Genomic DNA, 12,252 nt, shown 5'->3' with positions numbered 1-12,252 from the left:
GATCAACAAGTGAATCTATATGAAAAGAACTACAACTCAGCTCTAAAATTAACAGAAGCAAAGTCATAATTGAACTTTTGTAACTGAACTTTTGTAAACTTCTCATTTATGATGCAAACACTCATGTATTATTAGAGAAAATGCAACTCTGTAACGAATTGTTGGACTGATTTTTTTGGACGGAGTTTTGCTTTCTGGTTGAGCTACACTGTACCAAAAAGCTCACGTGCACAGTTCTGCAGGTGGGAGATGAAAGGCAGCTGACATCCGTTGGTGTGCCAGCTCAGATAATGGCGCTTTTACATCTGAAAAAGAGAGCAGCATTCAGTAATACAGTGAGACTGTAGCCTTTCATTATGTTCATGTAATCTGAAGCTGTGGGCTTCATTTTCCCTAAATAGTTACAGTAATACTGCTGCTTGGTTGATTCTGCCTTAACCATCTTTAAGGGAAGCGATGAATCGCCAAACTCAACCCAAAATAATATGCACCATTTTCCCCTCCAAGGACAAGAAAGCAAAACAACAGTTTGTGAAGATGCAACACAATGCCACGGAAGCATGAGAGGGGGTTACCCAGGAAACCACCGTAGCCATGGAGACTGCATCACAAGGCGGTTCAACAAGCGGAAGGCGGCGATGCGCCGCGCGTTCTACCTCCCTTTATCCATTCTGTCATCACTGCGCACATGACCTCAATCACACAATTATTCACAGTTTTCTTGTTTTCATGCTCCTCCTGCTCGCTTTGGACAAAGTTTGCTAAGATGCAGCACATTTATTCTAAAGAATATACCAGTGACAGGTGGGACCTGAGTCAGTTCATTTGAGTTTTATTCAATATAGGCTATAGGCAGTTCTGAATAAAAATACACTGTACGAAAAGCTCAACTCATATTTTATGATAAGCGTTTCCATTAACAGCACTCTGCGTTTTTATTACCTGAATAATAATCCGAACAACATGTGGACAGGTTATGATATTAAATATAACCGAAACAGGCATTGGGCTATATAAATTACCATAGTCTATTGATTTCCACGAAGCACAAGACGTCGTTTTTGGACTGGTGGGTAGATTCAGTAGAAGACTATATGCTACACGTCTATCCCAGTCATGAACACCAACAACGGTCGCATTATAACATCAAGATATGTAGGCATCGTGTGGCTTTATACGCTGAAAAATGTCTGTTTTAACAAGCTTTTTTACTGTTATTATTTCTTCTGATTTGAAGCAAACACTTTCTCTGTGCGTGATTTTTTTTTTTTTTTTTGCTCAGGTTAATACTTGTTGATCGCGGAGAAACATTGAAAACAGAAAAATCTTCACTGAAGTATTTTTGTATCGTTTCCATTTGCTTTGGCGCAAATAAAAATAAAGATTAATACCTTGTTAAAACAGAAATTTGCAGCATTCATCCACAGATATGGACTGACACGTTACGAGTGGCTATATAAAAATATTATGGGTACTGTTTCATCATGCTTCATAAATGATCCATGGCGGGGTTCATTTACACGTCCGTGAAGATCTTTTTGATGTTCACGCAGTTCTGGTTGTTTTCGGTGGTGAAGTTGGGTTGTTTGAACGCACTGTTGATGCCCTCCTCTATCACCATGTACTCTGACTTGCTGAGCGATGAGGAGCTGCACGACCTCCTCAGCTCCTCTGAGGGGAGGTGCTCACAGCTACCTGTAGTGTGATACTGTGGGTACTCCTCTCCATCAGTCTCTCTGTGGTAAAAGTAGTTGAAGTTGGACACAATCACTGGCACGGGTAAGGCAATGGTCAGCACGCCTGCTATTGCGCACAGAGAGCCCACTATTTTACCACCAATAGTGACCGGATGCATGTCTCCATAACCAACTGTGGTCATGGTGACAACTGCCCACCAAAACGCATCTGGGATGCTGGAGAAACTTGAAGTGGGGTCGTCTGCTTCTGCAAAGTAAACTGCACTGGAGAAGAGAATAACTCCGATAAAAAGAAAAAATATGAGCAAGCCAAGCTCCCTCATGCTGGCCTTGAGGGTCTGTCCCAAAATCTGAAGTCCTTTTGAGTGTCGGGAGAGCTTAAAAATACGAAAGACCCTCACCAATCTTATCACCCTCAGGATGGCGAGGGACATCGCCTGCTGACCGCCGTTGGTTTGCCTCTCGGCCAGCTCTGTCCCCAGAGTGATAAAGTAGGGGATTATGGCGACGATATCAATGATATTCATTATGTTTTTGGAAAAGGTAGTTTTGCTGGGACAGGCAAAAAACCTGACCAGCAACTCGAAAGAAAACCATATAATGCACAACGTTTCGATGACAAAGAAAGGGTCTGTGAATGGACTTGACATGAAGGGAGCAGTGCCATTAACTGCGGGTGCCACTGTGGCTTGGTCTCTGTCATCCCGGAATTCCGGCAGAGTCTCCATGCAGAAAATAACAATTGAAATTAAAATAACAAGCACTGAAACGATGGCTATCCCTCTTGCTGGCCCAGAGCTTTCAGGGTACTCAAACAAAAGCCAAACCTGCTTCTGGAAATCATTTTTGGGGAGGATGCGCTCCTCTTCTTTTATAAACCCTTCATCCTCGCGGAATTTCTCCATGGCCTCCTCACCGAGTTGGTAAAACCTGATCTCCTCTGAGAAAATATCAATGGGAACGTTAACAGGTCTCCGTATGCGCCCTCCTGACTGGTAGTAGTAGAGGATGGCATCAAAGCTTGGTCTGTTCCTGTCGAAAAAGTACTCGTTTCTCAGTGGGTCAAAGTAGCGCATCCTTTTCCTCGGGTCCCCCAGCAGCGTGTCTGGGAACTGGCTGAAAGTTTTCAGTTGCGTCTCGAAACGTAAACCAGAAATGTTGATGACCACCCTCTCGCAGCATCCCTGGCGGCTGCGCTCATATCTGTCCACCGACAGGTGAGGCGCTGAGAGCACGGCGGACTCCTCCAGCATGTTTTCCACCGTCATGACGCCCTTCTCCTCGGCATAACTCCGGTTGTCAGACTCGTTGCGTCCCCTGTGTCCCACTGACGCGGGCGGAAGGATCACGCTGGAGGTATGGTCATCCATACAGGTGGTTTTCAGTCTGGAGGAGCAGAGTGCGCCACGCCACTCCCAGCCAAAGCTTACAGCTTTGGAGAGCTGAGGCCGACGCCAGTTACATCTCCTCCAACCATCACCTATCTCTGCCTATCCACACGCTGAAGCGCTGCACTCCCCTCTGGCTTTTTTTTTTTTTCAAACACGCCGACACCCACCCACAGCGCGCATATGTCTGACATACGTCCACCACCCGCCCAATCGGAAATTAACTTGACTCTTAATGTCGAGCACCCACCCTTGTGTGGCGAGCCGAAAACACTTGATGAAATCAGATCCACACCTGTTAGATCCAAGTTTTATTCTTACGCTGTGAGCTCGTGCGAACCCGTTATTATCTTTATCACGTGGGAATGACAACAAATCAGCACTCCTGCCAGTTCCCTTTTAGCAAAAATAACATAAAAGGCACGAAGCCAAAATGTATGCGATTCACCTCCAACACAAATGGAAAAAAAGAAAATCATAGAGGAAAGCAAAGTCCTCGTTCTAATCTTCAATTAAATCTTATTTGTCCTCTTTTCCAACAAAAACAAAACAAAACAAGTGATGTTAGATACAGCTTCACTTTTCCAACAGAAATGACATCATAAGGATTTCGATAATCAACTGAAACAGAGGGATGTACCGGGGCAACTAGATACGCGCCGTCTTCAAGCAGCGCAGAAAATGAAATTCTTGCATTTCTGCCATGTGTCTTCTTTCTTGTTGAGGAGGTGTTGCTCTCCATGGTGCTGAAAACAAGCGCGCCCCAGTTGGTAAATCTATGCGCGCGCTCTTTATCAGCACTCAGCTGAGTTTATTACGTGCTCAATTTGTGTGTATTCGTTTATAGATGCTCTCCTGGATATTGCCAACATAGCACATAAGCTCCAGGATCAGTCACCTCATTTCCACTCGAAATGAGTGTATGTGCGCCCTCACACACACACACACACACACACACACACACAGAGAGAGAGAGAGAGAGAGAGAGACTTGCCATGTGTGCCATGTGTTGATAGAATCGCCTCAAAGAAGAGTCTGAGTGTCAGTCTTTGTTACGGCTGCGATTAATGACGAAAATGCAAAATCAGTGTTGTTTCTAATTCATCCTGACAGGCTTCATCAAAGGAGTCTGTCACCGTCTGTGGTTTAGGATGACAAGCAGGGTTAATGAGGTCAAATGGGATTCAAGGCTAATGCACAATGCGCCCTTTTGTTGTTTATATTGTGCCATTCTAGGTTTTCATTTCAACATGTGAACACCAAAGGAAAAGCTGAGCCTCTCTTCTCCCCAAATGAGGCAACATCTAGTACTCTACTACGAACATACTTTAGAAAATCCTCTTAAAGCGGATGACACTGATCCAAAAAACCTACTGACCACCACTGCTTGGGAGGTGGGGGAGTGGGGGGGACATCATAATATAAAAAAGACAAGCGGTATAGTTCTGTAGTAATGAATTTATCAAGTTTTAGAAAAAAATCAGCTTATTTATCTTCTTAAGTAGATGCCTAAGAACAACAGTACCATTAATTCTCTTTTGTGAGGACCTGGAAGTAACATATTTCCCAAAGAAGGGCCTTTTCTTTTCTCCAAAGAAAATCTTGACTTGCCATGATAAAACTAAAAGTATTCATCTAACTGTTCAAATATCCATTCGTTGCCTCAAAAAAATTGAGTAAAGCTTAGCTAAAAATGACTAAGTTAGGACAACTTATTTATTTTGAGTACTCTGTACAAGCTCATTTGTTCCCAGAACTCAAAAAAATTGGATCAAGTTTACGTAAGATGACCAAGTTAGGGCAACTTACTCATTTTGAGTACACTGTACTGAGTTCCCAGAACTCAAAAAAATTATGGAAACTCGTTGCCTCAAAAAAACTAAGTACAGCTTACTTAAGATGACTGTTAGGACAACTTATACATTGCAAGTCTGCAGTATTAAGAATAACTTGATATTTCTGACTTTCTGACAATACTAATTGTTTACCTACTGACAAACATTTCAAGTTCAACTAAATGAAAAAACAATTTGTGGTAACCTGAATATGATTAAAAATAATTAACAACAATTTTTGTAATGATGTTAAAATGAGCCCAACTTTTATTTTCAAACACAACAAAGTACAACAGCCAACATACTGGACACTGTTCTGCTGAACAACAAACAATTATACTGCCATCACTGTTATAATCTTACAATGAAACAAAGTCTCAGATGTAATTATTCTGAAAATAAGTTTAGGCCTACCACAAGCTTGTTTTGTACTTACATTACTTATATAATCAAAATAAAATATTTATTGTTCTGTCACAAGTGCAGTCTCTAATTTAAACAACACATTTGTTTTTCATTCCAACACAGGAGCTGGAATGTTGTAATATTTTAAGGATGGCTTGTTTCCAGTCCAGGCGTTACTGCCTGAATGACTATCACGGATCGAGGTGATCCAAATGTAGGTGCAGAAGAAAGTCTTTAACTTCCCTTAAGTACAGTGGCAGTGGATGTGGGTTGGAGATGCAATGAGCTTGAACCTGCAGGCGACCATCTTCACTGACCACACCATCTGTGACGGAGGACTCATCTCTCCTGTTGTCCTGCAAGCAAACAATCATATTTTTTGGAACATGAACTTAATTGCTTTCTTAAAACATTTTTTTCTGCATTTGGTATAGAACAGACTCCAATTTAGACAATCTCAGGCTCCCTCCCCACCGGAGAGGTGACATTCAATGTCCCAAATTGTCGGTCTGGATAGCCCTGACCACCACGCAACACACAATAATGTCATGAAAGCATCATTTTAAAAAGGGCTATGCAAACATGGCCAATAACTTTCATTCTAATGATGTGCAAAATGATTTGGGCACAAAACAAATTTTGCTGTTAGAAAACTTGCAGACTTCACTATATACAGTGTAGACCCTCTAAACTAAGTTTGGGGGATGTGATCTTTCAAGAAATGCAGACCAAACTGTTGTTGTTTGTTTACTTACACAGCATGTCTTGTAGAATTAACTGGAGTCACAGCAACAGCATAGTGCAGTCATATCTCAAGTCTAATAACAGAAGACAGGAAAAGATCAGTAAAGAACGTCTTGATGCATTCTCAATCATCCAGGAAAGTAAATCTCCAAAAGTTGAATCTGTTCATCTGGACGTTTCTTCCACAAAACGCTACGTCCAGATGAACAGATTCAACTTTTGGAGATCAGTAAAGAAACAACTTCCCCAAACCAAAGCACAAATACAACAATAAGTAAAACAGGCTGATCTAAAGTATGATTAAAGTTCAGCCTGATTAATATAAATGCCACTGACAGTTGCTAATATATTGGAAAACCAAAACACTTACCACTGAGTTGATGTCTTTCTGTCCAACAACAGGAGTGCTGGTCCCGAGCCTCAAAGACAGTAAGAAGCAAGCAGAGGGAGAAAAAACAGAACATATTTCAGAAACTGATTTGATCCTTAATGGCTGTGCAATCATTGTAACATAGAATTTGCTTATGTTGTTAAATAACGGCTAGATTTGACATTAATAGATGCCACAGATGTTCAAAAGCTGCCACAAAGCATGAAAAAATAGACGTCTCATTTTTGCAAATATGTGATGTCTTGATAAATCGAGCAGATATTTGAACTTTACACAGCTACATTCTCGCCTGAAAATATCTTAAAATTTTATTTTGTGACCCAGAAAAAGTAGTAAGTTTTTTAGCCGCGCTCCTCCGCCATTGCCGCGCTTACAAGTACGCACAGGCTCCGACAACCGGCGACAAATGCGATCCTCCTTTTCCCCAGACTACCCTTTCTGGGTCACAAAATAACCTTTTAAGATATTTTCAGGCGAGAATGTAGCTGTGTAATGCTCAAATATCTACTTAATTTATCAAAATATCACATATTTGCAAAAGTGCTTCCACGTTTTCGGAGAGCTCTGTTATCCACCCCCCACACCTATCCCACTCCTAACGGCTGCACCTCCCAAAGAATTTTGTCTGGGCTCTTATCTCACTTATTTATTTCAAACGATCAACAGAAAATTTCACCGACATAGTTTTATGTAAGGTTTTTAAGGCTGTGGTGTTAATTTTTAAGTAACATGAGCCCAGCGGCAGCAGCAACGCTAGGCTAACACTAACTAGCTAGCAAGATTTTAAACCTGGTGCTAAACTAAGAGAAGCCACAAATCAGTTTGAATAAGAGTAAACATTTACTCACCAAGTCAGTGTATCAGGTAAAGATCCACAGCAATGACAACAATAATATCTTGAGCTGAAGCTTCTCCAGGTTTGCTCAACATATTCCATAAAGAATGCACCGTGAACATGCGGACTGATCCGTGAGGGAGGAGGACGGTAGTCACGTGGCATTTTCAAAACACATCTTTCATCCTTCCGCCCTGAGAAGCAAAACTTCCAGCTTACTTAGTTTTTCTAAGTTAAGACAACTCAAATTAATCGAGTTTATCAGCGTTTATGCATAAAAAGTACTGGTAACTTATTTAAATTGAGTTCTAATAACAAATTGATAAAAATTGAGTTCAGCCTATTTAATATTTTTAATTAAACACAATATTACATTTTACAGTGTATAAGCTAAGAAATAAATTACACCAAGGTGCAAAAATATTAATATCACAAAGGTATAACATTTTTGCCCCCAAAGTGTGGAAGCAAACAGAACAGCATTAATGATGGTGCACATACACATTTTGTTCATTCTTAAAACACACACTGTCATGCCCAAAGTGATCAATAAAAAGCAGAGTTACTTAACTTATTGACACTTGGCTGGTGTGTTTGTGACCATGTGATCATGCAGGTCACAAACAGCACCACCATTTCTCCAAGTCAGTATCTCAGTTCTGGACACCCTCCTTTGTCTTATGACTTTACATCATTCTCAGTCCAATATCAATCTTATCTCCTCTTCTTTGCAGGTCAGAATAAAATGACCCCCCTTTGACCTTTCTTGATCAAATATCTTGATCCATATTTGTACTACTTCCCACACAGACAGAAACTCTACTTCTTACTAATCTCTCATATTCTACAGCAACAGACTGCAACATCTAAAGAGCATTTCATTTTTAAAATCATAGTTCAATACAGCAATTATGCTGTAGAACACACAGTTATACACAGTTATTTCATTTAAATAGCTTTAACGTTACTAACATTTATTGTGAAAATGAAATAATAAAGTGACTCACTTTACCATTTCATGCTGCTAGTGCTGATTGCAGACATTTAATAAATGTCAATACAAGTCAGCAAACACAGAGTCCTGATGTAGAATTTAGACAGTCAAAGATAACAACAAACAAACAAACAAACAAATAAAAAACTTAAATGTATCAAGAAAATGTTTAGTAAGTTGATAGGCAGTGGCTATAATCATCTACTTACAACAAAAATTATACTATGCTAATAAGAGGGAACATACTAAGAAGACTTTCCACAACCTGCTATACCACTACTATATATATACAGTGATGAGGATGATTATTGTGGGAATGCTCATCTAGGGCTTAAAGATAGACTCATGAATAGACGTTGCTTCTCCATTTAATTTAAAAAGAATAAAAGTGGAGTGCTGTGGGGCGGAACTTCACGTGGCTTTATTTTATATAACTGAATTTCTCGAAGTCTGGTCATGTTTAAGTAATTTTAGTGTAATCTCTAGTTACACCAATTCACTCCCACTCCACTGTTAATAACATGCACATAAATTTGATTAAAAAAATTATCCTTTCCAGCAAGAATATCATGCTGCTATTAAAAGTCTCCCAGTGGTTGCAAATCAGTGCGCATGGGAAGTTTTGTCTGGGTCTTTGTCTCCATGGCAACAAAACATCAAGTGTTTTGTAAAAAGACAAGGAGTTAAGTTGAAGAAGTTACATAATTTCCGGTCCGACTCGTGCAGGAGCGGGTGGACCGAGAGTTTTTTGTTTGTTTTCTTCACATTCCCACTGAGGGATGAACACATTACATATCAGAAATGAAAGGAGCCAGTCTGTTTGCATGTAATGCAAGCACATTTTTTAACTGCAAGGCCACTTATTAAATGCAAATGAACCAGTTTAACATGAAAAAACAGACATAAAGTTTCAACCCTGGACAGGAGAATCACTTTAACTTAAAAATAAATGCCCATTAAACCAGCTTTTGGCTTTTGACGCTGTGAGAAAAAAACAAAACATGTTATGGTGGGAGTAGCAAAGTTGGTTGTTTATATACAGGGAAAATAATTTCCTGATTGCACTGTTTACGAAAGACAAAGAAAAATTAATAAAATAAACTTTAATTAATAAATTCCCCTTCAGATACTATCACTAAAAGAGCCAAGTTGTCAGACGATTTTTAAAACTGTCAACACTACAGGAGGTTTGTTGTCTTTAACTTAAGCCAAGAATTCTTGGTAGATTTTAGATATGTTCTACACATGCTTATTTCCAATATCACACGCATTTATAAACGCTTAATAGCATTTCTATTCCACAAAGTCACTCACTTAATTTTCCAAGCCCAATCTATTGGCTGCCTGCTGAGAATAAAACAGACCTATTATGTATCCAAACCTCTGGAGCTGAAATCCGCTAAAGATAGCCTTTTATCAGTCTGGGAAGTTAGAAAATGACTTATTAACTCTGGTGGAAGCTGGAATTTTAAGTGACAATACAAATGATATTTTGTGTCTGGTCTGAAGGAGGATTTAATATAATAATCCCTTCCCAGAGATCATAACTGCATTTTTCATTCTTCAACATTGTCAACGGTGTCAGAGGAAAAGGAGGATGGTTTTCATCAGAAGTGACAGTGCTTGGACTGCTCTTTGAGTAATGAGGACCGAGGCTTTTTTCTAACTGTTCAGTCTGCTTCACAGGCACACACTGGTAGATCAATAGAGGCAGGGAGAGAGAGAGACCAGCATCTATCGATCAGTGGTGCATTGGCTGCGATCCCGCACAGAATCATCGAGCATTCACACTGTCCATTGACACAGCTATCATAAGTCACAGTGAAGGTCGAGGTCATAAATAATGCAACAATGCTTTTCTTGCCACAATTTTGAGCAGCCACACAAGGGGTTAAATGCGGACTGGAACTGCTTGTTCCCCTATCAGTCCATATCAAAAAAGCACTACGACAAATTCAATCTAATCAACTTGAGGCAGTTAATATGTCATAATCATAAGCTATCAAATACTAAAATGGCAAACCTGTTTACTGATAAGCAAAAATATTGTGTCCACCGTGTCTATGTTTCTGCTTATGCTGCCTTCATAGCTACCAACATCTTTATCTAAACCATTCCTTTGACCTTGCATAGTATGAAATGGACCAAGTCCATACAACAGTACATGAATGCTGGTGAAGAGTTAACATTGTTGCTAGAAATATCTACCATCTGTTGTTCCTGAGGTGGCCCATTAGCTCTCCTACAGGGGACTCTTTGCCTTATGTGCTGGGCTACTGAAGGAAAAAAATACAAAACAAAAAAAACCTCACTGGCTCTCTGTCATTCAGTGTTTGTCCTCTGCCTCCATGTGTTTTAAAGTGATTGTAAACAAGGATGAAGTATGTGACGACATCTCTTGGACAGAGCATGTCGGGTGTCGCAGATTAAGAGGTGGTGATGCTCTCCTCAGTTGTCTTCCCACTCTCATTATATCATCTTTGAAGATTAGGTCAAGCTGGTACATTTGGTGGCTACGAGGCAGTTTACCAGATTTCTGGCTGAGTTTGTGCAACTTTTCTTTAAAGGTATCTTGCTGTGAAAGCTTGATGAGAATAAGTGTGCTCTTCTTTTCCTGCTTATTTAAAGGTTCTGTCATCCTAATACACTTCACGAGTTGTTGAATCTGATCAATGACGTTCACAGTTCGTATCGAGAACCATTCACCATCCATTCTGAAAACCTTGGGTGTGAAAAACTATTTACTTTGGAGTCTCAATTCAGTACTTGGATTGCCATATTTACAACTGTTCCTACCAACCGCTCTTAACCTCCTAGGACCTGGCGTCCACATATGTGGAGATCACATTTTGGGTTGTCTAGACCAAAATACTACATTTTGCTCTACAAGGTCCTGATATCCACTTACGAGGATATTATACTGCCACTGTTCTATCGAAATTTTAAACAAATATCCTCATATGAGAATCTCATTTTTCTCAGAAACAAAAATTAGGTAAAAAAAAAAAATCTGGTAATTCTTTGTTTTTACATTCATCAGGTGCCAATCAGCCCAAATATCAAAGAGAAATTTAAAATGTATACCATGGAAGAGTTCGGGTCTTAGGAAGTTAAGCTGTTTTGCTTTTTAACTGTTTCTCTCTTGCATAGGATCTCAGGTCGATTGAGCCAGTTTTAGTTAATCAGCTCTGCTGCCATGAGGCCAATTATGACGTGATCAGTTTTGACCACGATTTGGTGCCAAGCTCAGGGGTCAAAGGTTTCTCTAATTCTCTACAGTTTGGGATGAAGAGACGAAACCTTTTAGCTAAGTTAATGTAGCCTGGTACTATCTGTGAATCTTTCCAAAAATGCTTTCTGTTAGCCTTGAGGCTTACAATTTCTTTAGTTTATTGCTCACAATAACAGAGCTTGGTGCAGGCACAGTGAACTCACTTACCTATGAATACACAATAAGGTTTTCTAAGTCATTCACATAACTCTCTTGCACTGGGTCCAGAGTGATGGACAATGGTTCATCCCAAACAACACCTTCTGACATATTGTTTGTAGTACTGTCTCTTCAGGTCTGAGGCCACCATCTAGAAAAAAAGGACTAGACTCTAATTAAGTTGGATAATAAAAAACTTTTTTTATTAAAGCAATGATACTCTTTGTTTTTTTTCTCCATTTTGTTCTCTGTATTTTACCACCTTGTCACTGCATTTTTATCTTTACTAGCATGGAAGTTATCACAAATCCGATCAAATGCAATCTTATCTGTTTGTCAAAAGTTAGAAACCCATTGTGGACTGTTGTGTGCTGATCTCAATTCTGTGAGTGCTACTGAAAAAGCTGCAAATACAAAATTTTGGAATCTGAATTTCGAGTGACCATCATCAATTCCTATATTTATACTAAACATGCTTTTCCTTCCTGAAACTTCGAATAGATAAAGTGAACTAGGATCCTTTATTGTACACA

General features: G+C 39.7%; 1 protein-coding gene and 1 long non-coding RNA gene across 2 annotated transcripts; both read right to left on the bottom strand.

Annotated features, from left to right (window-relative positions):
• Window positions 1-884: 884 nt before the first annotated feature.
• On the bottom strand, window positions 885-3,165 carry kcna3a (potassium voltage-gated channel, shaker-related subfamily, member 3a). The gene has a single exon (XM_063472847.1). It carries the CDS (start codon window positions 3,065-3,067, stop codon window positions 1,517-1,519), a length of 1,551 nt encoding a protein of 516 aa, XP_063328917.1. The 5' UTR covers window positions 3,068-3,165; the 3' UTR covers window positions 885-1,516.
• A 2,931-nt stretch (window positions 3,166-6,096) lies between these two features.
• On the bottom strand, window positions 6,097-7,421 carry LOC134626944 (uncharacterized). The gene is made up of 3 exons (XR_010093860.1): window positions 7,309-7,421; window positions 6,440-6,488; window positions 6,097-6,143 (listed from the first exon to the last, which is right to left on the bottom strand). It is a non-coding gene; the product is annotated as an uncharacterized LOC134626944 (long non-coding RNA).
• Window positions 7,422-12,252: the final 4,831 nt, after the last annotated feature.

This window comes from Pelmatolapia mariae, linkage group LG5 (assembly GCF_036321145.2).
Source record: "Pelmatolapia mariae isolate MD_Pm_ZW linkage group LG5, Pm_UMD_F_2, whole genome shotgun sequence".
Classification (NCBI taxonomy): domain Eukaryota; kingdom Metazoa; phylum Chordata; class Actinopteri; order Cichliformes; family Cichlidae; genus Pelmatolapia; species Pelmatolapia mariae.
Note: the sequence above shows the minus strand (reverse complement) of the source record. Positions and strands in the feature narration are given on the sequence as shown.

What these genes read in the sequence shown, in the direction of transcription:
- kcna3a (XM_063472847.1), bottom strand. Translation starts at nt 3,067, where the DNA reads ATGGATGACCATACCTCCAGCGTGATCCTTCCGCCCGCGTCAGTGGGA.